Source organism: Anomaloglossus baeobatrachus, chromosome 1 (assembly GCF_048569485.1).
Source record: "Anomaloglossus baeobatrachus isolate aAnoBae1 chromosome 1, aAnoBae1.hap1, whole genome shotgun sequence".
Classification (NCBI taxonomy): domain Eukaryota; kingdom Metazoa; phylum Chordata; class Amphibia; order Anura; family Aromobatidae; genus Anomaloglossus; species Anomaloglossus baeobatrachus.
The window spans coordinates 712563472-712589586 of record NC_134353.1 but is presented as its reverse complement, the minus strand read 5'-3'; the positions used below and the strand labels follow the sequence as shown (position 1 = coordinate 712589586).

Here is a 26115-nt window from a genome sequence, read left to right as displayed (position 1 = left end):
AGAACTTCAGAGGGGAGACAACACCGAGCTCCACAGCTCTGGGAGGCCCAGGCAGGGAATCTGGTGGTCACACAACCGCTGAGGGCGGTCGGTAAGCCGCACCTGTTACTAGGTGCTGGCCCCCCTGGGGGCCGAAGTGTATATTTATATGCTTATATTGTATACATTTACTCTGTACGGCCGCACTATTTGCTTTTGGCTATATACCCTCACTGATTGCTCTAAGAGGAGACAACAGCATGTCGTCCGCAAAAAGCAAGGGTGCCAAGGCACAGGCCTATTTTGCAACCTGTACCTCATGTGCGGCTATGCTACCTGCAGGTTCCACCTACCCTCATTGTGTGCAATGCTCGGCCCCTGTGACACTCACTCAGCCGGAGCCTCAGCCACCGGTGGGACCCTCGGCCCAGGTGGAACCACCTGTTGCCACTGTCCAGGTGACAGGGACAGAGTTTGCAGCATTCGCTGACAAACTTTCTGAGTCTATGGATAGATGGTCTGCTAAGATACTAGAAGCTTTGCAGTCCAGACCGGTAACACAGGCCCCGGGCACTGTTGAATCATTGCTCTCAGACCCCCCTCGGTCGGCGCAGCAAAGTGCTCCTGGGGCGACTCATAGGTCCCACGGTGAGGACTCCGACACGGACCGCAGTCCCAGACCGGCTAAGCGGGCTCGCTGGGAACTTCCCTCGACTTCATCACACTGCTCAGGGTCTCAGCATGAGGACTCTCTGGAGGATGAAGCGGAGGTGGCAGATCAGGGCTCTGATCCTGACGCCGCTCTCAACCTTGATACACCTGAAGGGGACGCCATAGTAAACGACCTTATAGCGTCCATCAATCAGGTGTTAGAACTTTCTCCTCCAGCTCCTCCGATTGAGGAGTCAGCTTCTCAGCAGGAGAAATTCCAATTTAGGTTTCCCAAACGTACACGGAGTGCGTTTCTTGATCACTCCAACTTCAGAGATACAGTCCAGAAACACCGAGCTTTTCCGGATAAGCGCTTTACTAAGCGCCTTAATGACACACGTTATCCCTTCCCCCCCTGACGTAGTCAAGGGTTGGGCTCAGTGTCCCAAGGTGGATCCTCCAGTTTCTAGACTGGCGGCTAGATCCATAGTTGCGGTGGCAGATGGCTCATCACTCAAGGATGCCACTGACAGGCAGAGCTCCTGATGAAATCCATCTATGAAGCTATAGGCGCGTCCTTTGCTCCGGCTTTCGCAGCCGTATGGGCACTCCAAGCTATCTCAGCTTGTCAGTCTGAGATTAATGCAGTCACACGTGCCTCTACTCCGCAGGTTGTGTCCTTAACCTCTCAGGCGTCGGCGTTTGCGTCCTACGCCATGAATGCTGTCCTGGACTCGGCGAGCCGTACGGCGGTAGCATCCGCCAATTCAGTGGCAGTCCGCAGGGCCATGTGGCTATGTGAATGGAAGGCAGACTCTGCTTCCAAAAAGTTCTTAACCGGTTTGCCATTTTCTGGCGACCGCCTGTTTGGCGAGCAATTGGATGAAATCATTAAACAATCCAAGGGAAAGGACTCGTCCTTACCCCAGTCCAAACCAAACAGACCTCAACAACGGAAGGTACAATCGAGGTTTCGGTCCTTTCGGCCCTCAGCCAGGTCTCAATTCTCCTCGTCCAACAGGCCACAGAAGGGTCAGAGGAACTCTGATTCATGGCGGTCTAAGTCACGTCCTAAAAAGACCGCCGGAGGAACCGCTACCAAGGCGGCCTCCTCATGACTTTCGGCCTCCCCAAACCGCATCCTCGGTCGGTGGCAGGCTCTCCCGCTTTTGCGACGCCTGGTTGCCACATATCCAAGACCGATGGGTGAGAGACATTCTGTCTCACGGTTACAGGATAGAGTTCAGCTCTCGTCCTCCGACTCGTTTCTTCAGAACATCTCCGCCCCCCGAGCGAGCTGATGCTCTTCTTCAGGCGGTGAGCACTCTGAAGGCAGAAGGAGTGGTGATCCCTGTCCCCCTTCAGCAATGGGGCCAAGGTTTTTACTCCAACTTGTTTGTGGTGCCAAAAAAGGACTGATCTTTCCGTCCCGTTCTGGACCTCAAACTGCTCAACAGACACGTGAAAACCAGGCGGTTCCGGATGGAATCTCTCCGCTCCGTCATCGCCTCGATGTCCCAAGGAGACTTCCTAGCATCAATCGACATCAGGGATGCTTATCTCCACGTGCCGATTGCACCAGAGCATCAGCGCTTCCTGCGTTTCGCCATCGGGGACGAACACTTTCAGTTCGTGGCACTGCCTTTCGGCCTGGCGACAGCCCCACGGGTCTTCACCAAGGTCATGGCAACAGTGGTAGCAGTCCTACACTCTCAGGGACACTCGGTGATCCCTTACTTAGACGATCTTCTTGTCAAGGCCCCCTCTCGGGTGGCATGCCAACACAGCCTGAACATTGCTCTGGAGACTCTCCAGAGATTCGGGTGGATCATCAATTTCCCAAAGTCAAAATTGACACCGACCCAATCGCTGACATATCTTGGGATGGAGTTTCATACTCTCTCAGCGATAGTGAAACTTCCGCTGGACAAACAGCGTTCACTACGGACAGGGGTGCAATCTCTCCTTCGAGCCCAGTCGCACCCCTTGAGGCGCCTCATGCACTTCCTAGGGAAGATGGTGGCAGCAATGGAGGCAGTTCCATTTGCGCAGTTTCATCTGCGTCCACTTCAATGGGACATTCTCCGCAAATGGGACAGGAAGTCGACGTCCCTCGACAGGAACGTCTCCCTTTCTCGGGCAGCCAAGGCCTCCCTTCAGTGGTGGCTTCTCCCTACTTCTTTGTCGAAGGGGAAATCATTCCTGTCCCCATCCTGGGCTGTGGTCACGACGGACGCGAGTCTGTCAGGGTGGGGAGCGGTCTTCCTCCACCACAGGGCTCAGGGTACCTGGACTCAGCCAGAGTCCTCCCTTCAGATCAATGTTCTGGAGATAAGGGCAGTGTATCTAGCCCTAAAAGCGTTCCAGCCGTGGCTGGAAGGCAGGCAGATCCGAATTCAGTCGGACAACGCCACGGCGGTGGCATACATCAACCACCAAGGCGGCACACGCAGTCGGCAAGCCTTCCAGGAAGTTTGGCGGATTCTGCTGTGGGTGGAAGCCACAGCCTCCACCATCTCCGCAGTTCACATCCCGGGCGTAGAAAACTGGGAAGCAGACTTTCTCAGTCGCCAGGGCATGGACGCAGGGGAATGGTCTCTTCACCCGGACGTGTTTCAAGAGATCTGTTGCCGCTGGGGGAAGCCGGACGTCGACCTAATGGCGTCCCGGCACAACAACAAGGTCCCGGCATTCATGGCACGGTCTCAAGATCACAGAGCTCTGGCGGCAGACGCCTTAGTTCAGGATTGGTCGCAGTTTCGACTGCCTTATGTGTTTCCTCCTCTGGCACTGCTGCCCAGAGTGTTACGCAAGATCAGGTCTGACTGCCGCCGCGCCATCCTCGTCGCCCCAGACTGGCCGAGGAGGTCGTGGTACCCGGATCTGTGGCATCTCACGGTGGGTCAACCATGGGCACTACCAGACCGACCAGACTTGCTGTCTCAAGGGCCATTTTTCCATCTGAATTCTGCGGCCCTCAACCTGACTGTGTGGCCATTGAGTCCTGGATCCTAGCGTCTTCAGGGTTATCTCAAGAGGTCATTGCCACTATGAGACAGGCCAGGAAACCAACGTCCGCCAAGATCTACCACAGGACGTGGAGGATCTTCTTATCCTGGTGCTCTGATCAGGGTTTTACTCCCTGGCCATTTGCCTTGCCCACTTTTCTATCCTTCCTTCAATCCGGAATGGAAAAGGGTTTGTCTCTCGGCTCTCTTAAGGGACAAATCTCGGCGCTCTCTGTGTTTTTTCAAAAGCGTCTAGCCAGGCTTCCACAGGTACGCACGTTCCTGCAGGGGGTTTGCCACATAGTCCCTCCTTACAAGCGTCCGCTAGAACCCTGGGATCTGAACAGGGTGCTAACGGCCCTTCAGAAACCACCTTTCGAGCCAATGAGGGATATTTCTCTTTCACGCCTTTCGCAGAAGGTGGTCTTCCTAGTGGCAGTCACATCACTTCGGAGAGTGTCTGAGCTAGCTGCACTGTCATGCAAAGCCCCCTTCCTGGTGTTTCACCAGGACAAGGTGGTTCTGCGTCCGGTTCCGGAATTTCTCCCTAAGGTGGTATCCCCTTTTCATCTCAATCAGGATATCTCCTTACCTTCTTTTTGCCCTCATCCAGTTCACCAATGTGAAAAGGATTTGCACTTGTTAGATCTTGTGAGAGCACTCAGACTCTACATTTCTCGTACGGCGCCTCTGCGCCGCTCGGACGCGCTCTTTGTCCTTGTCGCTGGCCAGCGTAAAGGGTCGCAGGCTTCCAAGTCAACCTTGGCTCGGTGGATCAAGGAACCAATTCTTGAAGCCTACCGTTCTTCTGGGCTTCCGGTTCCTTCAGGGCTGAAAGCCCATTCTATAAGAGCCGTGGGTGCGTCCTGGGCATTGCGGCACCAGGCTACGGCTCAGCAGGTGTGTCAGGCGGCTACCTGGTCGAGTCTGCACACTTTCACGAAACACTATCAGGTGCATACCTACGCTTCGGCAGATGCCAGCCTAGGTAGGCGAGTCCTTCAGGCGGCGGGTGCCCACCTGTAGGAAGGGGCCGTTTTACGGCTCTTTTACCGAGGTATTCTTTTACCCACCCAGGGACTGCTTTTGGACGTCCCAATTGTCTGGGTCTCCCAATGGAGCGACAAAGAAGAAGGGAATTTTGTTTACTTACCGTAAATTCCTTTTCTTCTAGCTCCAATTGGGAGACCCAGCACCCGCCCCTGTTCCCTTTGGGCTGTTGTTCTTTTGTGTACACATGTTGTTCATGTTGAATTGTTCTTGGTTCATGGTTTTCAGTTCTCCGAACATCCTTCGGATTGAATTTACCTTAGACCAATTTATAAGTTTCCTCCTTCCTGCTTTTGCACCAAAACTGAGGAGCCCGTGATGCACGGGGGGTGTATAGGCAGAGGGGAGGGGTTTACACTTTTAAGTGTAATACTTTGTGTGGCCTCCGGAGGCAGAAGCTATACACCCCAATTGTCTGGGTCTCCCAATTGGAGCTAGAAGAAAAGGAATTTACGGTAAGTAAACAAAATTCCCTTCTTTTCAGCAAGGATTGGATTTTGCAATCATCCACCACTATTGTCTTCATTTTCAGTTCCACAGGTCACCAGTGCGCTTTTTTTTTGGCAGAGTATACCACACTGGTGATTTGGCCACCCCTAAGATTTCTGCTATTTCTCCGATGGATTTCCTCTTTTTTTTGCAACTGCCACATCTGGAATCAGCTCCAGCCCTTTTACTTGCTTAATTGATGATATATTAACAAGGGAATGGCCAATGCAGCCCATTATTTTTTTTTCTAAAATTGTTCAATTTCTTTTGGTTTTTTGAAAAAAAGGAAAGAGCTGTGATTCCTAAACCTTTATTCCAATTAGAATGAGGAGTCTGGACTTTTAAGTCCATATTGATTATGTATTTGGACCTTGAATATGTTTTGATTTACAGCTAAAATGTTATAAATTGTCACTGTCCAAATATTTCTGGACCTAACTGTATGTTTTAACATCGTTACATTGTCAAACTGAAGAATCCTGAACTAGTTCTTCTGTACTTCACTTTTAGAGCAATAACAGAACAGAAGCAGAGAATGAAGAGATTGGGCTCGGACCTGACAAGTGCCCAGAAGGAAATGAAAGTCAAACACAAAGCATATGAAAATGCAGTTGGGATCCTGAGCCGACGTCTTCAGGAAGCACTGACTGCAAAAGAAATCATGGAATCGGAGCTCAGTAAGCTGAAAGCACAAGTATCAGAAGGAGGCGACAGTCATGCTTTTCAGGTATCTTGAGAGAAATTCATGCAAAAAAAGTCTGATCGAGTTAGGCCTAATTATAGATATAAGTGAAAATATATTTCACCATTTTTTATTTTTTTTTATTTTTTGAGAAACCTTATATTATCTTTTATTCAGGAAAAACTGAATGGATTGAAAAGTGAATTACAGGCTGTAAGCCATAGTAAGGCCATGCTAGAGCGGGAGCTGCAAGAGGTCATATCACTCACAAGCCAGGAACTTGAAGAATATAGAGAAAAGGTTCTTGAACTAGAAGATGAGGTGAGCTAAATGGAATAATTCTACAGTTAGGAAATATTCAAGTGAGTGCTTCTTTTTCATTAAATGTGTGTATAAATGTAGCTGTTCTGCTTTTCTGAATGACATCACCGCTCTGCAAACTCTCCTGGTCACACTGCGCTTTGCGTGACTTGGTAGTGGCTTTTACAATGTATGGATGTATGTATGGCTCCAATGTCTATGGAGCATAAGAAATAAGCACCTTAGTCTTGCGTTGTAAAAGAGACTTCTAGGTCACCCACACACAGTTACTCGTAAGTGTGAATTGAGGTGACATCACTAAGGAGAGCAGAACGGTGCTATATTTATGAGAAAGCGGCGTTAGGTTAGTACATTACCTACCACACAGACGCTGCACACCATCTGTTAATATCCAACACCTGTTGTCAATTTATACATGTATTTCTGGGAGAAGGTTCAACGCAATGCAGAATTTTAAGTAAAGGTTTTCCCAAACTGGTATTTCTTTGTCGCTCTATTGGGAGACCCAGACAATTGGGGTGTATAGGCTATGCCTCCGGAGGCCGCACAAAGTATTACACTTAAAAGTGTAAAGCCCCTCCCCTTCTGCCTATACACCCCCCGTGCTCCCACGGGCTCCTCAGTTTTTTTGCTTTGTGCGAAGGAGGCAGACCTGCACACATAGCTCCACAGATTGGTCAGCAGCAGCTGCTGACCATGTCGGATGGAAGAAAAGTGGGCCCATATAGGGCCCCCAGCATGCTCCCTTCTCACCCCACTCTTGTCGGCGGTGTTGTTAAGGTTGAGGTATCCATTGCGGGTACGGAGGCTGGAGCCCACATGCTGTTTTCCTTCCCCATCCCCCTCAGGGCTCTGGGCGAAGTGGGATCCTATCGGTCTCCAGGCACTGAGACCGTGCTTCATCCACAACTCCTGTGGAGCCTGCTGGATAGGAGCCGGGTACCGTTCAGGGACATGGCCCTGCTACTTGAAGGTACTCTGTATCCCTGTGGGGACCGCGCACGGCAGCACCTCAGCTTTGCTGGGTGTGCTAGTGCACCGGGGACCGCGGCGCTGACCGGGTTAAACTGTGCCATTACACACTCAGCGTCGCTGAGTGTGTTTATATGTAGGGGCTACCGCGCTAACCGCCGCTGCCATGGGAAACTGCGGCGCGGCTGGGACTTGTAGTTCGCCGGGGACTTCGGCGCCGGCCGCGCTTTTACGGCGGCCAAGCTTATACTCGAGTCCCCGGCTTTCTTGCGGCCTAGTTTTCCCTTTCTCCCGCCCTCAGCCCTGACAGGCAGGGGAAGGGCGGGACGCTGCACGGAACGAGCAGCACTGAGGGCTGGAGTATGATTTGCATACTCTACCCCCCTCACTGTGCACAGTGTGAGCACCAGTTCCCGCACTTTCTCGGCCACGGCCACGGCTCCCTCCTCTCGTCAGGACGCCGCAGCCATTCCTGTCAGCTCCTCCGACGCTGCAGAGAGGGACAAACCCTGGGAGACCCAGACACGGTCTCTGGTGGCCTCACAACCGCTTTAGGCGGGTGGTAAGCAGCACATGTTGGTGCTAGCCCCATGGTGCTGTAGTGTATTGATACATTATTTGTTTATAGTATATTCTTTACACTGTATGAGCACAGTTCATTCTGGCTATATACCCTATTGTGTTGCTCAGGGAAAACAATAGCATGGCGCCCACAAAAGGCAGGGGTGCCAAAAGACAGGCTTATTATGCTGCCTGCGCCGCTTGTACGACCCAGCTGCCGGCAGGTTCCACTGACCCTCATTGTGTGCAATGTTCGGCCCCTGTGGCACTTCTTCAGCCAGAGCCTCTGCTAAGAGGGGACCAGGGGGAGCCACCTGTTGACGCTGTTCAGGTGACGGGGACGGAATTTGCAAAACTCTCTGAGACTATGGCTAAGATACTAGAAGCCTTGCAGTCCAGGCCGGTATCTCAGCACAGGGACGCTGTTGAATCTTTGTTCCCTGGCCCCCCTCAGTTGGACCAACAATGTCCTCCCGGGGTATCTCATACATCCCAGGCTGAGGGTTATGACTTAGACCCCAGTCCCAGACCGACTAAGCGGGCTCGCTTAGAATTTCCCTCGACATCATATTGTTCAGGGTCTCAGCGGGGGGAATCTCTGGTTGATGATGCGGAGACAGCTGATCAGGATTCTGATCCTGAGGGCGCTCTCAATCTTAATACTCCAGATGGGGACGCCATAGTGAACGATCTTATTGCGTCCATCAATCAAATGCTGGATATTTCTCCCTCAGCTCCTCCGGTGGAGGAGTCAGCTTCTCAGCAGGAGAAATTCCGTTTCAGGTTCCCCAAGCGTACACAGAGTATGTTTCTAGACCACTCTGATTTCAGAGAGGCAGTCCAGAATCACCATGCTTGTCCAGATAAGCGTTTTTCGAAGCGCCTTAAGGATACACGTTATCCTTTTCCCCCTGACGTGGTTAAAGGTTGGACTCAGTGTCCCAAAGTGGATCCTCCAATCTCCAGACTGGCGGCTAGATCCATACTTGCAGTGGAAGATGGGGCCTCGCTCAAAGATGCCACTGACAGGCAGATGGAGCTCTGGTTGAAATCCATCTATGAAGCTATCGGAGCTTCTTTTGCCCCAGCATTCGCAGCCGTATGGGCGCTACCAGCTATCTCAGCAGGTCAAGCGCAAATTGAAGCAGCCACGTGCACGTCCGCGCCACAAGTGGCATCCATTACCACCCAGACCTCGGCATTTCCGTCTTACGCTATTAATGCTGTCCTGGACTCTGCGAGCCGTACGGCGGTTGCGGCCGCCAATTTGGTGGTACTCCGCAGGGCCTTGTGGCTACGGGAATGGAAGGCAGATTCTGCTTCCAAAAAGCGCTTAACCAGTTTGCCAATTTCTGGCGACAGGCTGTTTGGCGAGCGTTTGGATGAAATCAAACAATCCAAGGGAAAGGATACATCCTTACCCCAGCCCAAACAGAACATACCCCAACAGAGGAGAGGGCAGTCGAGGTTTCGGTCCTTTCGGGGCGCGGGCAGGTCCCAATTCTCCTCGTCCAAAAGGTCTCAGACAGAACAAAGGAACTCTGATGCATGGCGGTCTAAGTCACGTCCTAAAAAGACCACCGGAGGCGCCGCTAACAAGGCGGCTTCCTCATGACTTTCGACCTCCTCTAGCAGCATCCTCGGTCGGTGGCAGGCTCTCCCGCTTTTGCGACACCTGGCTGCCACAAATAAATGACCGCTGGGTGAGAGACATTCTGTCTCACGGTTACAAGATAGAGTTCACCTCTCGTCCCCCGACTCGATTCTTCAGGTCATCCCCGCCTCCCGAGCGAGCCGAGGCTCTTCTGCAGGCGCTGCGCACTCTGAAGGCAGAAGGAGTGGTGATCCCTGTTCCTCTCCAGCAACAGGGTCACGGTTTTTACTCCAACTTGTTTGTGGTCCCAAAGAAGGACGGGTCTTTCCGCCCGGTCCTGGACCTGAAACTGCTCAACAAACACGTAAAAACCAGACTGTTCAGGATGGAATCCCTCCGCTCCGTCATCGCCTCAATGTCCCAAGGAGATTTCCTTGCATCGATCGATATCAAAGATGCTTATCTCCACGTACCGATTGCTCTAGAGCACCAGCGCTTCTTGCGCTTCGCCATAGGAAACGAACACCTGCAATTCGTGGCACTGCCGTTCGGCCTGGCAACAGCCCCACGGGTTTTTACCAAGGTTATGGCTACTGTAGTAGCGCTCCTACACTCGCAGGGTCACTCGGTGATCCCGTACTTGGACGATCTGCTGATCAAGGCACCCTCTCAAGAGGCATGCCAACGCAGCCTCGACGCTACCCTGGAGACTCTCCAGAGTTTCGGGTGGATCATCAATTTTCCAAAGTCAAATCTGACACCGGCCCAATCGCTGACATACCTTGGCATGGAGTTTCATACCCTCTCAGCGATAGTGAAGCTTCCGCTGATCAAGCAGCGGTCACTACAAACAGGGGTACAATCTCTCCTTCAAGGCCAGTCACACCCCTTGAGGCGCCTCATGCACTTCCTGGGGAAGATGGTGGCAGCAATGGAGGCAGTCCCTTTCGCGCAGTTTCACCTGCGTCCCCTTCAATGGGACATCCTACGCAAATGGGACAGGAAACCGAAGTCCCTCGACAGGACCGTCTCCCTCTCTCAGGCGACCAAAGCTTCCCTTCGGTGGTGGCTTCTTCCCACGTCATTATCGAAGGGGAAATCCTTCCTACCCCCATCCTGGGAAGTAGTCACGACGGACGCGAGTCTGTCAGGGTGGGGAGCGGTTTTTCTCCACCACAGGGCTCAGGGTACGTGGACCCAGCAAGAGTCCTCGCTTCAGATCAATGTTCTGGAAATACGGGCAGTATATCTTGCCCTGAAAGCGTTCCAGCAGTGGCTGGAGGGCAAGCAGATCCGAATTCAGTCGGACAATTCCACAGCGGTGGCATACATCAACCACCAAGGCGGCACACGCAGCCGACAAGCCTTCCAGGAAGTCCGGCGGATTTTGATGTGGGTGGAAGCCACGGCCTCCACCATATCCGCAGTTCACATCCCAGGCGTGGAAAACTGGGAAGCAGATTATCTCAGTCGCCAGGGCATGGACGCAGGGGAATGGTCCCTTCACCCGGACGTGTTTCAGGAGATCTGTTGCCGCTGGGGGGTGCCGGACGTCGACCTCATGGCGTCCCAGCACAACAACAAGGTACCGACGTTCATGGCACGGTCTCAAGATCCCAGAGCTCTGGCGGCAGACGCCTTAGTTCAGGATTGGTCGCAGTTTCAGCTCCCTTATGTGTTTCCTCCGCTGGCACTGTTGCCCAGAGTGTTACGCAAGATCAGGGCCGACTGCCGCCGCGTCATCCTCGTCGCTCCAGACTGGCCGAGGCGGTCGTGGTACCCGGATCTGTGGCATCTCACGGTCGGCCAACCGTGGGCACTACCAGACCGACCAGACTTGCTATCTCAAGGGCCGTTTTTCCATCTGAATTCTGCGGCCCTCAACCTGACTGTGTGGCCATTGAGTCCTGGATCCTAGCGTCTTCAGGGTTATCTCAAGACGTCATTGCCACTATGAGACAGGCTAGGAAACCAACGTCCGCCAAGATCTATCACAGGACGTGGAAAATTTTTCTGTCATGGTGCTCTGCTCAGGGTTTTTCTCCCTGGCCATTTGCATTACCTACTTTTCTGTCCTTCCTTCAATCTGGACTGGAAAAGGGTTTGTCGCTCGGCTCCCTTAAGGGACAAGTCTCAGCGCTCTCTGTGTTTTTCCAGAAGCGCCTAGCCAGACTTCCACAGGTACACACGTTCCTGCAGGGGGTTTGTCACATAGTTCCACCTTACAAACGGCCGTTAGAACCCTGGGATCTAAATAGGGTGCTGATGGTTCTTCAAAAACCACCATTCGAGCCAATGAGAGATATTTCCCTCTCACGACTTTCGCAGAAAGTGGTTTTTCTAGTAGCAGTCACTTCGCTTCGGAGAGTGTCTGAGCTAGCAGCGTTGTCGTGCAAAGCCCCTTTCCTGGTGTTTCACCAGGACAAGGTGGTTCTACGTCCGGTTCCGGAATTTCTCCCTAAGGTGGTATCCACCTTTCATCTCAATCAGGATATTTCCTTACCTTCTTTTTATCCTCATCCAGTTCACCAATGTGAAAAGGATTTGCACTTGTTAGATTTGGTGAGAGCACTCAGACTCTACATTTCTCGTACGGCGCCCCTGCGCCGCTCGGATGCACTCTTTGTCCTTGTCGCTGGCCAGCGTAAAGGGTCACAGGCTTCCAAATCAACCCTGGCTCGGTGGATCAAGGAGCCAATTATCGAAGCTTACCGTTCGGCTGGGCTTCCGGTTCCCTCAGGGCTGAAGGCCCATTCTACCAGAGCCGTGGGCGCGTCCTGGGCTTTGAGGCACCAGGCTACGGCTCAGCAGGTGTGTCAGGCGGCTACCTGGTCGAGCCTGCACACTTTCACGAAGCACTATCAAGTGCATACCTATGCTTCGGCGGATGCCAGCCTAGGTAGACGAGTCCTTCAGGCGGCGGTTGCCCACCTGTAGGAAAGGGCCGTTTTACGGCTCTCTTACGAGGTATTATTTTTACCCACCCAGGGACTGCTTTTGGACGTCCCAATTGTCTGGGTCTCCCAATAGAGCGACAAAGAAGAAGGGAATTTTGTTTACTTACCGTAAATTCCTTTTCTTCTAGCTCTAATTGGGAGACCCAGCACCCGCCCCTGTTTTTTTGTGTACACATGTTGTTCATGTTGAATGGTTTCAGTTCTCCGATATTCCTTCGGATTGAAGTTACTTTAAACCAGTTTATAATTCTTTTTCCTCCTTCTTGCTTTTGCACCAAAACTGAGGAGCCCGTGGGAGCACGGGGGGTGTATAGGCAGAAGGGGAGGGGCTTAACACTTTTAAGTGTAATACTTTGTGCGGCCTCCGGAGGCATAGCCTATACACCCCAATTGTCTGGGTCTCCCAATTAGAGCTAGAAGAAAAGGAATTTACGGTAAGTAAACAAAATTCCCTTCTTTCTAGGGAATAATAATAATAATTTCTTTGTCGCTCCATTGGGAGACCCAGACAATTGGGTGTATAGCTTCTGCCTCTGGAGGCCACACAAAGTATTACACTTTTAAAAAAGTGTAACCCCTCACCTCTGCCTATACACCCTCCCGTGGACCACGGGCTCCTCAGTTTTATGCTTTGTGTGGAAGGAGGCACACATCCACTCATATAAAAAAAAAAAAAAAAGATTTCTCATACATAGTATGACGGATGGAAGAAAAGAGGTCCCCTATGGGGTCCCCGGCATGCTCCCTTCTCACCCCACTATGTCGGCGGTGTTGTTAAGGTTGAGGTACCCATTGCGGGTACAAAGGCTGGAGCCACATGCCGTCTCCTTCGCCATCCCTTATGCGGCTCTGGGAGAAGTGGGAGCCTCACCGGTCATTCACCTGCTGAGACCGTGCTCCATCCGCAGCCCCTGGTGGAACCTGCTGGACCGGAGCGTTTTCATCCCCAGGGACCGGGCCCTGCACCTTGAAGGTACTCTGTGTCCCCATGTGGGGACGGTACGGGGAGAGAGGTCGCCTTTCTCCCCAGTAGCGCCGTCCGTTGTTTTTTTCATCGGACTTCCGCGCCGACCGTGCCTGCCTGTCGGGCACGGCCTTAAATTTAGTCCCCGGCTTCATCGCGGCCTAGTCGCGAAAAATCCCGCCCCCGGGCCTGCCTGTCAGGGGTAAGGGCGGGATTACCGACAGAGGGCTGGAGCATCTTTGCATGTCTCCCCTCCCCTCTAATGGACCACTATGGGGCCTCCAGATTCCCGCCTTTGGCCGGCGCCGCCCATGGCTCCACTCCCCCCTTGAGAGCTCCGGCGGCCATGTTTGGCATTCTGCCGGTGTATGCTGCAGCTGCACAGCTCTACAGCTCCGGGGGAACCACGACAGGGAATCTGGAGGACACCAGCGGTTGGTAAGCCGCACCGGTCACCCGGTGTTGGTCCCCCTAGGGTGCCGTTATATATTTATATATTTTTATATATTTTTATATATATATATATATAAAAATATATATATATAAATATATAACGGCACCCTAGGGGGACCAACACCGGGTGACCGGTGCGGCTTACCAACCTGCTACATAATTTTTATATATATATATATATATATATATATATATATATATATATATATATATATATATATATATATATATATATATATATATATATATATATATATATATATATATATATATATATATATAATAATATATTCGGAACGGTTGTATAACCCTTTCCCATATACCCTCAGTGGTCGCTCTCCTAAGGGACACTTATTGCTTACAGCATGTCGTCCACAAGGAGCAAAGCCCCTAAGGCACAGGTTTTTTTCGCAGCCTGTACCTCTTGTGGGGCTATGTTGCCTGCGGGATCCACCTACCCTCACTGTGATCAATGCTCGACTCCTGCCACGCTTGCTCAGCCGGAGCCTAGGGCACTTGTGGGCCCCTCGGCTCATGTAGACCCCCCTGCTCCCCCTGAGCAGGCTGCAGGGACAGAGTCACCGTCGTTGGCCTCTTTCGCTGAGAAACTCTGTCACTTTCTCAATCCATTGCACAGTCTATGGACAAATGGTCATCTAAGCTCCTTGAGGCATTGCAGTCCAGACCGGGCTCTTCACAGGCACCGGCCCCTGTTAGTTTGTCTCCTCCAGGGCCTTCTCGGTCCGCGCCACAGCGCGCTCCCAGGATAGCCGCTAGGTCCCAGGCGGAGGACTCCTGCCCGGATCGCAGCCGCAGACCGGCTAAGCGGCCTCGCTGGGACTCTTCCCCGGCCTCCTCACGCTGCTCTGGATCTCAGCTTGAGGACTCTCAGGAAGACGAGGCGGACGTGGGAGCTCAGGGCTCTGACCCTGACTTCGCCCTTAACCTTGATACCCCTGAGGGGGACGCCTTAGTTAATGATCTTATCTCGTCCATCAACCAGGTGTTGGATCTCTCTACCCCGCCTCCACCTGTAGAGGAGTCTGCTTCTCAGCAGGAGAAACACCAATTTCGATTCCCCAAACGTACGCACAATACGTTTTTTGATCACTCTAACTTCAGGGACGCTGTCCAGAAGCCCAGAGCGGTCTCGGACAAGCGTTTTGCTAAAAGGCACACTGACACGCGTTACCCCTTTTCACCTGAAGTCGTTAAGGGCTGGGCACACTCTCCCAAGGTGGATCCTCCAGTCTCTAGATTGGCTGCTAGGTCCGTTGTGTCTGTTGCCGATGGCTCATCCCTGAAGGATGCCATTGACAGACAGATAGAGCTCTTGGTGAAGTCTATTTATGAGGCCACGGGCGCGTCTTTCGCCCTGGCCTTTGCGGCTGTGTGGGCTCTCCAAGCAATCTCGGCATGTCTGACTGAGATTAATGCTGTCACACGGAATTCTGCTCCGCATGTTTCTTCCTTGACCTCTCAGGCATCAGCTTTTTCGTCCTACGCCATGAACGCCGTCCTGGACTCCACTAGCCGTACGGCTGTAGCATCTGCTAACTCCGTGGCAGTCCACAGGGCCATGTGGCTGCGCGAATGGAAAGCAGACTCTGCTTCTAAAAGGTTCTTAACTGGTTTGCCTTTTTCTGGCGAACGTTTATTTGGCGAACGATTGGATGAGATTATTAAGGAATCCTCGGGAAAGGACTCCTCCTTACCCCAGTCCAAACCTAAGAGACCTCAGCAGAGAAAAATCCAATCGAGGTTTCGGTCCTTTCGTCCCTCCGCCAAGCCCCAATCCTCTTCGTCCAACCGGCTGGAGAAAGGCCAGAGGAACTCCTATGCGTGGCGGTCCAAGTCACGCCCCCAAAAGGCCGCAGGAGGCACTGCCTCCAAGACGGCCTCCTCATGACTCTCGGCCTCACCTAGCCACATCCTCGGTCGGTGGCAGGCTCTCCCGCTTTGGCGACGCCTGGTGGCCACATGTTCAAGACCGATGGGTGAGAGACATTCTGTCTCATGGTTACAGGATAGAGTTCAGCTCCCGACCTACGGCTCGTTTCTTCAGAACCTCTCCACCCCCCGCACAGGCCGAAGCACTTTTTCAGGCAGTGGACGCTCTAAAGATCGAAGGAGTTGTGATTCCCGTTCCCCTTCAGGAACGTGGTCGCGGATTTTACTCCAACTTGTTCGTGGTGCCAAAAAAGGACGGGTCATTCCGTCCCGTTCTGGACCTCAAGCTACTCACCAGACGGTTTCGGATGGATTCTCTCCGCTCGGTCATCGCCTCGATGTCACAAGGAGACTTCCTAGCATCGATCGACATCAAGGATGCTTATCTCCATGTGCCGATCGCACCCGAACATCAACGTTTCCTGCGTTTCGCCATCGGGGACGAACACCTCCAGTTCGTGGCATTGCCTTTCGGCCTGGCGACAGCCCCACGGGTTTCACCAAAGTCATGGCATCAGTCGTGGCGGTCCTGCACTCTCAGGGTCACTCGGTGATTCCCTACTTAGACGATCACCTCTAGTCAGGGCCCCTTCTCGGGTGGCGTGTCAACACAGCCTTACCGTCGCTCTGGCGACTCTCCAGCAGTTCGGGTGGATCATCAATTTCCCGAAATCCAAGTTGACACCGACCCAATCACTGACTTACCTCGGGATGGAGTTTCATACCCAGCCAGCGTTAGTCAAGCTACCGCGGGACAAACAGCTTTCTCTGCAGGCGGGGGTGCAATCACAATCACTTCTTCGGAGTCAATCACACCCCTTAAGGCGCCTAATGCACTTCCTGGGGAAGATGGTTGCAGCTATGGAGGCAGTGCCGTTCGCGTAATTCCATCTACGGCCACTCCAATGGGACATTCTTCGCAAATGGGACAAGAGTGCGGCTTCCCTCGACAAGAACATCTCTCTCTCTCCCTTGCAACCAAAACATCACTTCAGTGGTGGCTCCTACCCACATCTCTGTCTCGGGGAAAATCCTTCCTACCCCCAACCTGGGCCGTGGTTACCACGGACGCGAGCCTGTCAGGTTGGGGAGCGGTTTTTCTCCACCACAGGGCTCAAGGAACCTGGACTCCGATAGAATCGTCCCTTCAGATCAATATCCTGGAGATAAGGGCAGTATATCTAGCCCTATTGGCTTTCCAGCGGTGGCTGGAGGGCAGACAGATCCGAATCCAGTCGGACAACGCCACTGCCGTCGCCTACATCAACCACCAAGGCGGCACTCGCAGTCGTCAAGCCTTCCAGGAAGTCCGGCGGATTCTGCAGTGGGTGGAAGCCACAGGCTCCACCATCTCCGCAGTTCACATCCCGGGCGTAGAAAACTGGGAAGCAGATTTTCTCAGTCGTCAGGGCATGGACGCGGGGTAATGGTCTCTCCATCCAGACGTGTTTCGAGAGATCGGTCGCCGCTGGGGAACGCCGGACGTCGATCTCATGGCGTCACGACACAACAACAAGGTCCCGGCCTTCATGTCTCAGGATCACAGAGCTCTGGCAGCGGACGCTTTAGTCCAGGATTGGTCGCAGTTTCGACTGCCTTATGTGTTTCCCCCTCTGGCGATGCTGCCCAGGGTACTACGCAAGATCAGGTCCGACTGCCGTCGCGCCATTCTCGTCGCTCCAGACTGGCCGAGGCGGTCGTGGTATCCGGATCTGTGGCATCTCACGGTGGGTCAACCGTGGGCACTTCCAGACCGCCCAGACTTGCTGTCACAAGGCCCGTTTTTCCATCTGAATTCTGTGGCCCTCAACCTGACTGTGTGGCCATTGAGTCCTGGCTCCTAGCGTCTTCAGGGTTATCTCAGGATGTCATTGCCACCATGAGACAAGCCAGGAAGCCAACGTCCGCCAAGATCTATTACAGGTCTTGGCAAATCTTCCTATCCTGGTGCGCTGATAACGGTTTTCCGCCATGGCCGTTTGCCTTACCCACATTCCTTTCATTCCTACAATCTGGAATGGACAAGGGTTTGTCCCTCGGCTCTCTCAAGGGCCAAGTATCGGCGCTATCCGTGTTTTTTTTTTTAAAAGCGTCTAGCCAGGCTTCCGCAGGTCCGCACGTTCCTGCAGGGGGTCTGCCACATGGTCCCACCTTACAAACGTCCGTTGGAACCTTGGGATCTTAACAGGGTCCTGACGGCTCTTCAAAAGCCGCCTTTTGAGCCGCTGCGGGATGTCTCTCTCTCCCGTCTTTCGCAGAAGGTGGCCTTCCTGGTGGCAGTCACATCACTTCGGAGAGTGTCTGAGCTTGCAGCGCTGTCATGCAAAGCCCCCTTCCTGGTTTTTCACCAGGATAAGGTGGTTCTGCGTCCTGTCCTGGATTTTATCCCTAAGGTGGTATCCCCTTTTCATCTAAATCAGGATATCTCCTTGCCTTCCTTTTGCCCTAATCCAATTCACCAGTGTGAAAAGGATTTGCACTCTTTGGATCTAGTGAGAGCACTCCGGTTCTACGTGTCTCGCACAGCGCCCCTGCGCCGTTCAGACGCGCTCTTTGTCCTTGTCGCTGGCCAGCGCAAGGGCTCTCAGGCCTCCAAGTCAACCTTGGCTCGGTGGATCAAGGAACCGATTCTCGAGGCCTACTGTACTTCTGGGCTTCCGCTCCCTTCAGGGCTGAAAGCCCATTCTACCAGAGCCGTAGGTGCGTCCTAGGCATTGCGGCACCGGGCGACGGCTCAGCAGGTGTGTCAGGCAGCTACGTGGTCTAGTCTGCACACTTTCACGAAGCACTATTAAGTGCATACCTATGCTTCGGCAGACGCCAGTCTAGGTAGGCGAGTCCTTCAGGCGGCGGTTGCCCACCTGTAAGAGGGGGCCGTTTTCGGCTCTTTTGATTGAGGTATTCTTTTACCCACCCAGGGACTGCTCTTGGACGTCCCAATTGTCTGGGTCTCCCAATGGAGCGACAAAGAAAAAGGGAATTTTGTTTACTTACCGTAAATTCCTTTTCTTCTAGCTCCTATTGGGAGACCCAGCACCCGCCCCTGTGCCCTTTGGGCTGGTTGTTCTTTTGTGTACACATGTTGTTGATGTTGAATTGTTCCTTTTGGTTCATGGTCTTCAGTTCTCCGAACATCCTTCGGATTGAATTTACCCTAGACCAATTTATAAGTTTTCTCCTTCCTGCTTTTGCACCAAAACTGAGGAGCCCGTGGTTCACGGGAGGGTGTATAGGCAGAGGGGAGGGGTTACACTTTTTTTAAAGTGTAATACTTTGTGTGGCCTCCAGAGGCAGAAGCTTGTCTGGGTCTCCCAATAGGAGCTAGAAGAAAAGGAATTTACGGTAAGTAAACAAAATTCCCTTTTTTATTCATTTATATAGCGCTATTAATTCCTTAGCGCTTTACAGAATAGAACTATTTACCGTACTTGTAACAATAACTCCAGAAAGCTTAACCGTTCCTCCTCAAAGGTGTTCACCAGCTATTAGGTTAAAGTAACCATGAGATGGTGTAAAGAAAGAAAAAAAAAATTTAATGTTAAGCAAGATGCACCAAATTTCTCATTTGGTGTGCACCTCTGATAAATTTGGCCCGGTTTTGCTGGTCTAGTTTTATACAACCTAATTTAATTGGGACAGTAATAATAAAACTGCCCTATTGATGCTTAGCAGGCTTGGTCAACAACAGACATTAAAGACTTGGGGCCACTCTAAAGGCCACGTCTCACTAAGCGACATAGCTAGCGACATCGCTGCTGAGTCAAGTTTTTTGAATAGGATAACTGAAGTGAGCACTAATATATATATATGAGTGCAAGCCAAAAATACATACTATATATAAGAATAAGGCTGCACATCAAACTTAGACAATGGTACAATGCCTCAAGCATATGGAAAAATATTGGAATATACAATGAAAAATGCTACTTGCTAATTTGAACATGTGAATAATGAATTGCATACCTGCTATGAATATTAGGAAAAAGGAGATATTTAGCAATCGCATTGATCAATGTAACTGAGCCCCAAAACCTCGTCAAGGTATATCTCTATATTGGGGTCCCTAGCTCCGTGACCCTAACTGTGTGTCATCTCATTGCAATTAAAAACTGCTATGGGTGGAGAGGGGTAACTAAGGACTTTCTTATATAGGAGATGGAAAAAACATGGCCGAAAGGGGCGGAGCTGTGTTCACATTCAGAAAAAAAAAACTACTTATAACTGAATAGGATAACTGAAGTGAGCACTAATATATATATATGAGTGCAAGCCAAAAATACATACTATATATAAGAATAAGGCTGCACATCAAACTTAGACAATGGTACAATGCCTCAAGCATATGGAAAAATATTCCAATATTCCAATATTTTTCCATATGCTTGAGGCATTGTACCATTGTCTAAGTTTGATGTGCAGCCTTATTCTTATATATAGAGTCAAGTTTTTTGTGACGCAACAGCGATCTTGCTAGCGATGTCGCTGTGTGTCATACAGCAACGACCAGACCCCTGCTGTGAGATCGCCGGTCGTTGCTGAATGTCCTGGACAATTTTCTTCAAAGGCAATGTTCTGCTGGGCAGGACGCATCACTATGTTTGACACTGTGTAACAGGGTCCCAATGACAGCAGAGATCGTTATACAAGTCGCTACTGCGACCTGTATCGTTACTGAGTCGTTGGTAAGATCTGACTGTGTGACATCTCACCAGCGACTTCCCAGCGACTTACAAGCGATCCTTATCAGGTCGCATCGTTTTCGGGATCGCTGGTAAGTCGTTAAATGTGACTGGGGCTTAAGTAGAATACATCTATACAAGCAGTCCTTATATCATAGAGCGCAGTTATTGCATACCTACTTAATAGAACAAAGAAAAATATGAAAACAGATTTGCCAATTTCAATTAAAATATACAGTTTTTTTAGCTTGTTGTGCAGACTGAATCTTCTTTGTATTTTTCTGGTACATATTGTGTTCTGTACGTTATACATCTGTTAGCAACCTTTTATCATTTTATTGTATCCTGCAGCTGCAGGAATCTCGTGGCTTTAAAAGGAAAATCAAAAAATTAGAAGACCTTAACAAAAAACTGACACTGGAATTAGAACATGAACGAGGAAAGCTGACTGGACTCGGACAATCCAATGCTGCACTACGTGAACATAACAATATACTTGAGTCTGCTCTGGCAAAACGAGAGGCAGATTTGGTACAATTAAATCTACAGGTACATAGATTTAAATTCAATCAAAATGTTTTATTCTTGGCTAGACACAAACAAAGGGATAGATTAGCACTCTGTAAGTGCTAAGATATATGCAAACATAAAGTATATGAAATTTAAACTGCATTAATGCTGTATAGAATATAATTAAAAAAATGAAGGTTATTTGCTCAAAAATTGGCCAATTCTTGTGTGACCATCAACCACGGCAAGATGACCTTTCTTTGATGGGACCCTATTTTAGTGTCATGCCTCTCTTGGACTTAGGGCCGTTTCACACATCCGGCTTTTCGCCGTATTGCCGGATCCGGCGCACTCCAGTACAGGGTGATATAGTACAATGGCAGCACGGCAACTTCCTGGTCACATGCTCCGGTCACATGACAGCGTGACCGGAGCTTGTCGCGCTGCCATTGTACTGGTTCACACTGTACTGGAGTGCGCCGGATCCGGCAATCCGTCAAAAAGCCGGATGTGTGAAGCGGCCCTAAGTCTACAAGTATATGGGCAGATGGGATCTGGCACTAATTAAAAACCCCCAGCCCTTATACACTGCAAAAAAACAAACAAAAAGAAGGCATCTCCAAATAGAACAAAGCAAGTGTGAAACAGGTGCTAACTGCTAAAACTACTCCAAACATAAACCAAGGAATACAGCAGCGCTCAGTAAGCCAAGACATATGCATACTTAGAATATAGGAAATTAAAACGGCGTTAATGGTATATAAAATATACTTAGAAAAATGACGGTTCTCTACCCAAAAATTGACCAATTGTGTGCCCATCAACCGTGGCAAAGAATTGGCCAATTTTTGCGTAAAGAACCTTCATTTTTGTAAGCATATTCAATATAGTATTAATGCAGTTTAAATGTCATATATTCTATGTTTTCATGTCTTCACGCTTACAGATTGCTGCTGTATCCCTTTGTTTGTGTTTGGTGTTATTTTAGCAGTTAGCACCTGTTCACATTTGCTAATTTTGGAGATGTAGTTTTTAGTTTTTTACTCTTTACAAGTAAAGGTGAGTTGAGTTAGCTTATAGAAATATACATTTTCTATGTATAAAGATCCAGCTCACCCACGCCTGACTTCACCGTGCTTCAGACTCGGATATCGGCCCTGCTCTGGCCGCACAGCAATAATGAATGAAGAAAGTAATCCTGCTGAGTACTCACGGTGATTTATTCAGTGCAGTACAGACAATGCATAGAGACGTTAACGCGTTTCTGGCTTGACGCCCTTAATCATAAACATCATAATGGTTATGATTAAGGGCGTCAAGCCAGAAACGCGTTAACGTCTCTGTGCATTGTCTGTATTGCACTGAATAAATCACCGTGAGCACTCAGCTCGATTACTTTCTTCATTCACATACCTTTCTTTATCGTTCCTTTGGGAGACCCAGACCTTGGGTGTTTAGCTTCTGCCTCTGGAGGACACACAAAGTACTACACCTAAAAGTGTAGCTCCTCCCTCTGAGCTTATACACCCCCTGGTGAGCCAGTCCCAGCCAGTTTATCGCTTTGTGTTCAGGAGGCATACATCCACACATGCATTCTCATATGATTTTTTGCTTTTTGGAAAGAGATTGAAGAAGTGCGGGTCCACGTCTGGACCCCCGGCATGTCCCTTCTCACCCCACTGTGTCGGTGGTGTTGTAAGGTTGATTTCCAAGGCTGGAGCCTTACATGCCGTGCTCCTTCACCATCCCTCCTGGGCTCTGGCTTGAAGTGGGAGCCAGCGCGGTCTCCATGCCTGGCAGGAGACTGGTCTCCGTCCACAGCCCTTTCGGATTCTGCTGGACCGGAGCACTCATCCCCAGGGACCTGGCCCTGCATCTCAGCAGCTAAGTACCTGAGACGTTCATATGTTGGGGGTCTATGTCCTTTATTGTATGGGGAGAGTGTGTTTGATGTACTTATTTTGGCATTTCCGGCGGGTTCTCTGGCTTCGCCCGAGAACCGCGCCGATGGTGCCTGCGCGTCGGCCTCGCTGCTCAAATTTAGGCCCCGACTTCGCCGGAGGCCTAGTTTCTGTTACCGGCCCTCACATGTCACTCATGCAGAGGGACAGGCACGGCTCCTCCTGGCGGCCGTCCTACACAGGGGAGGGACACTCCCCACTGCTTGTGCGTGACTCCTCCCCTGCAGGTCTCTATGGCCCTCCAGATCCCGCCTTCCTACAGGGATGCCCCCGTCCCGCCCCCTCTCTTCGCTCCGGCGGCCATTTTCTTGGACAGGGTTCACTCTGCGCTGGGCCATCCTGCACTCTGCATCCCTGCTGAGGTGCTGTGCATTGGGGGTCCGGGCTTCGGGATCTGGAGGGCACACAACACCGCTTCCAGCGGTCTGGTAAGCCACAGCCGGTCTCTGGTTGTGGACCTCTGTGTATATACTCCCTGGGGTTCATTCTCTTTGTAGAAGCTGTCCCCACTCCAACAGCATGTCTCACACGAGGAGCAAGGCTCCAAAGCTTTATACTGTATGCTCTGCATGTAAGCTCCTGCTGCCTGAACCGAACACCTATCCACATTGTGATGTCTGCTCTAACTTGGAGGTGCCACAGCCTGGAGTCTCACCCCCAGTGGTCTCTCAGGCTGCTTCTGCACCTGTGGCTGAACCCCCGGCCTGGGTAGAGTCCTTCTCTAGGTCTATCTCCCAGTCCTTTGCTGAGTCCATGGGACTTCTGTCCAGGACTTTGATGAATATGCATCAGTCTCCTTCACAGGGTGCCTCTAATGCTCTTGCTAAGGGTCCTTTAGGATCCCTATCATCTGACCTCCGTCCACCGGAGCTCACAGAGGATTCATCATCAGGGCACAAACCCCGTCCTCCTAAGAGGAGCCGCAGGGTTTCCTCTCCCTCCTCATCCCGCAGCTCTGATTCAAGAGCTGACTCGCAAGATGAGTAGGATGCCTTTACAGGGGGCTCGGAGGCTAACTCCATGTGCCCCATTGATCTTTCCGAGGGTGACTCAGATCTTAGTGACTTGATTGCTTCCATTAATTCTGTACTGTATCTCTATCCGCCAGTATCAGAGGAGCAACCCTCTCTGGCAGAAAAGCACCAGTTTACCTCGCCTAAGCGAGTAAAGAGTGTGTTCTTTAACCACTCCAGTTTTCAGACCGCTGTGACCAAACCCAGGTCCTGTCCTGACAAACGCTTCCCGAAGCGTGGTTCTGATAACCGTTTTCCCTTTCCACCTGAGGTGGTCAAGGAGTGGGCTCACTCCCCAAAGGTAGACCCTCCGGTGTCTAGGCTCTCAGCCCGGACCGTTGTGTCGGTGGCTGATGGCACTTCCCTTAGGGATTCCACTGACCGTCAAATTGACCTTCTGGCCAAATCCGTGTATGAAGCGGCGGGGTCCGCGTTTTCCCCAACTTTTGCAGCAGTGTGGGCTCTCAAAGCCATCTCTGCTTCTCTAGAGGAGATGCATTCCCTCACCAGGGAATCTATGCCCGAGATGGTTGCCTTAACTTCTCAAGCTTCAGATTTTTCATCTTATGCCATGTCTGCCATGCTAGAGGCTTCTCACCGCACTGCGGTGGCTTCGGCTAATTCCCTCGTTATCCGCAGGATCTTGTGGCTTCGAGAGTGGAAGGCAGATGCTTCTTCTAAGAAGTACTTTGCTGGGCTCCCTTTTGCTGGTTCTCGGCTGTTCGGTGAACAGCTGGATGAAATTATTAAAGAAGCTACTGGCGGGAAGAGTACTTCCATGCCACAAACCAAGACCAGGAAACCTGCCCAGGGTAGGAATCAGCCGAGGTTTCGCTCCTTTCGTTCCTCCAACTGGTCGTCCTCTAAGCCCTCCGCCTCATCCGCTAACTTAGCTAAGGACCAGAAATCCAACTGGCGCCCAAAAGCGCGTCCACAGAAGACCGCGGGAGGTCCTGCCACTAAGGCAGCCTCCTCGTGACTCTCTGCCCGCTCCAGCAACGTCCTTAGTCGGTGGCAGGCTCTCCCACTTTGGCGACGCTTGGTTTCAACAAGTCTCCGATCAGTGGGTGAAAGATATCATCTCTCACGGCTACAGGATAGAATTCTCTTCCAGCCCGCCAAACAGATTTTTTCTCTCATCTCCCCCCTGCTCCAAGGCCGCCGCCTTCTCACAGGCCGTGGCAGCCTTGCAGGCCAACGGAGTAATTGTACCAGTTCCCGCCCGGGAACGGTTCAGAGGTTTTTAATCAAACCTCTTCCTAGTTCCCAAAAAGGACGGTACCTTCCGGCCCATCCTGGATCTCAAGCTTCTCAACAAGCATGTTCGAGTGCGGCACTTTCGCATGGAGTCACTGCGATCAGTCATTGCCTCAATGACCCAAGGGGACCCATCGACATCAGAGATGCCTCTCTACATGTGCCAATTGCAGTTTCACACCAGTGTTGGCTACGCTTTGCAATAGGAGAAGATCATTTCCAATTCGTGGCTCTTCCCTTCGGGTTAGCCACGGCCCCTCGGGTATTCACCAAGGTCATGGCAGCAGTGATTGCGGTTCTGCACCTCCAGGGGTTGGCAGTGCTCCCTTACCTGGACGACCTTCTAGTCAAGGCTCCATCCAGCGCAGACTGTCAGCGGAGTGTCTCGCTCACTCTCGCCACTCTAGCTCAATTCGGGTGGCTTGTCAATCTTCCCAAATCCACTCTGACTCCGACCCAGAGTCTCACGTACCTAGGGATGCAGTTCGAGACTCTGCCGGCACTTGTGAAGTTGCCCTCAAATAAACAGCTGTCACTCCAGTTGGTGGTGCGCTCTCTCCTGAGGCCCCGCCGTTATACCCTCAGGCGTCTGATGCAGGTGCTGGGTCAAATGGTGGCGTCCATGGAGGCTGTTCCCTTTGCCCAGTTCCATCTGCGCCCCCTGCAGCTGGACATTCTCCGCTGTTGGGACAAGCGGCCTTCCTCCTTACACAAGTTAGTGGCTCTGTCGCCACGGACCAGGAGCTCTCTTCAGTGGCCCCTCTCCCTGTCCCAAGGGCGCTCCTTCCTGGCCCCGTCCTGGGTGATTCTCACCACGGATGCCAGTCTATCCGGCTGGGGAGCGGTATGTCTCCACCACAGAGCACAGGGCACTTGGACTCCGTCCGAGTCAGCCCTTTCAATCAATGTGCTGGAAACCAGAGCCGTGTTTCTGGCTCTCCTAGCATTTCACCATCTGATGGCGGGCAGGCACATTCGAGTCCAGTCAGACAACGCGACAGCGGTTGCCTACATCAATCATCAAGGCGGGACACGCAGCCGCCTGGCAATGATTGAGGTACAAC

The 26115-nt window shown here is 51.5% G+C and overlaps 1 protein-coding gene across 2 annotated transcripts in view; it reads left to right on the top strand.

Moving 5' to 3' along the window:
- GOLGA3 (golgin A3) overlaps nt 1-26115 on the top strand; it is a 151818-nt gene that overhangs the window by 83751 nt on the left and 41952 nt on the right. For both annotated transcript variants that reach the window (XM_075321798.1, XM_075321791.1), the window contains exons 15-17: nt 5688-5904; nt 6037-6180; nt 20662-20859. In XM_075321798.1, the coding sequence (XP_075177913.1) occupies nt 5688-5904; nt 6037-6180; nt 20662-20859 (559 nt within the window). The remainder of the gene's footprint in view (nt 1-5687; nt 5905-6036; nt 6181-20661; nt 20860-26115) is intronic.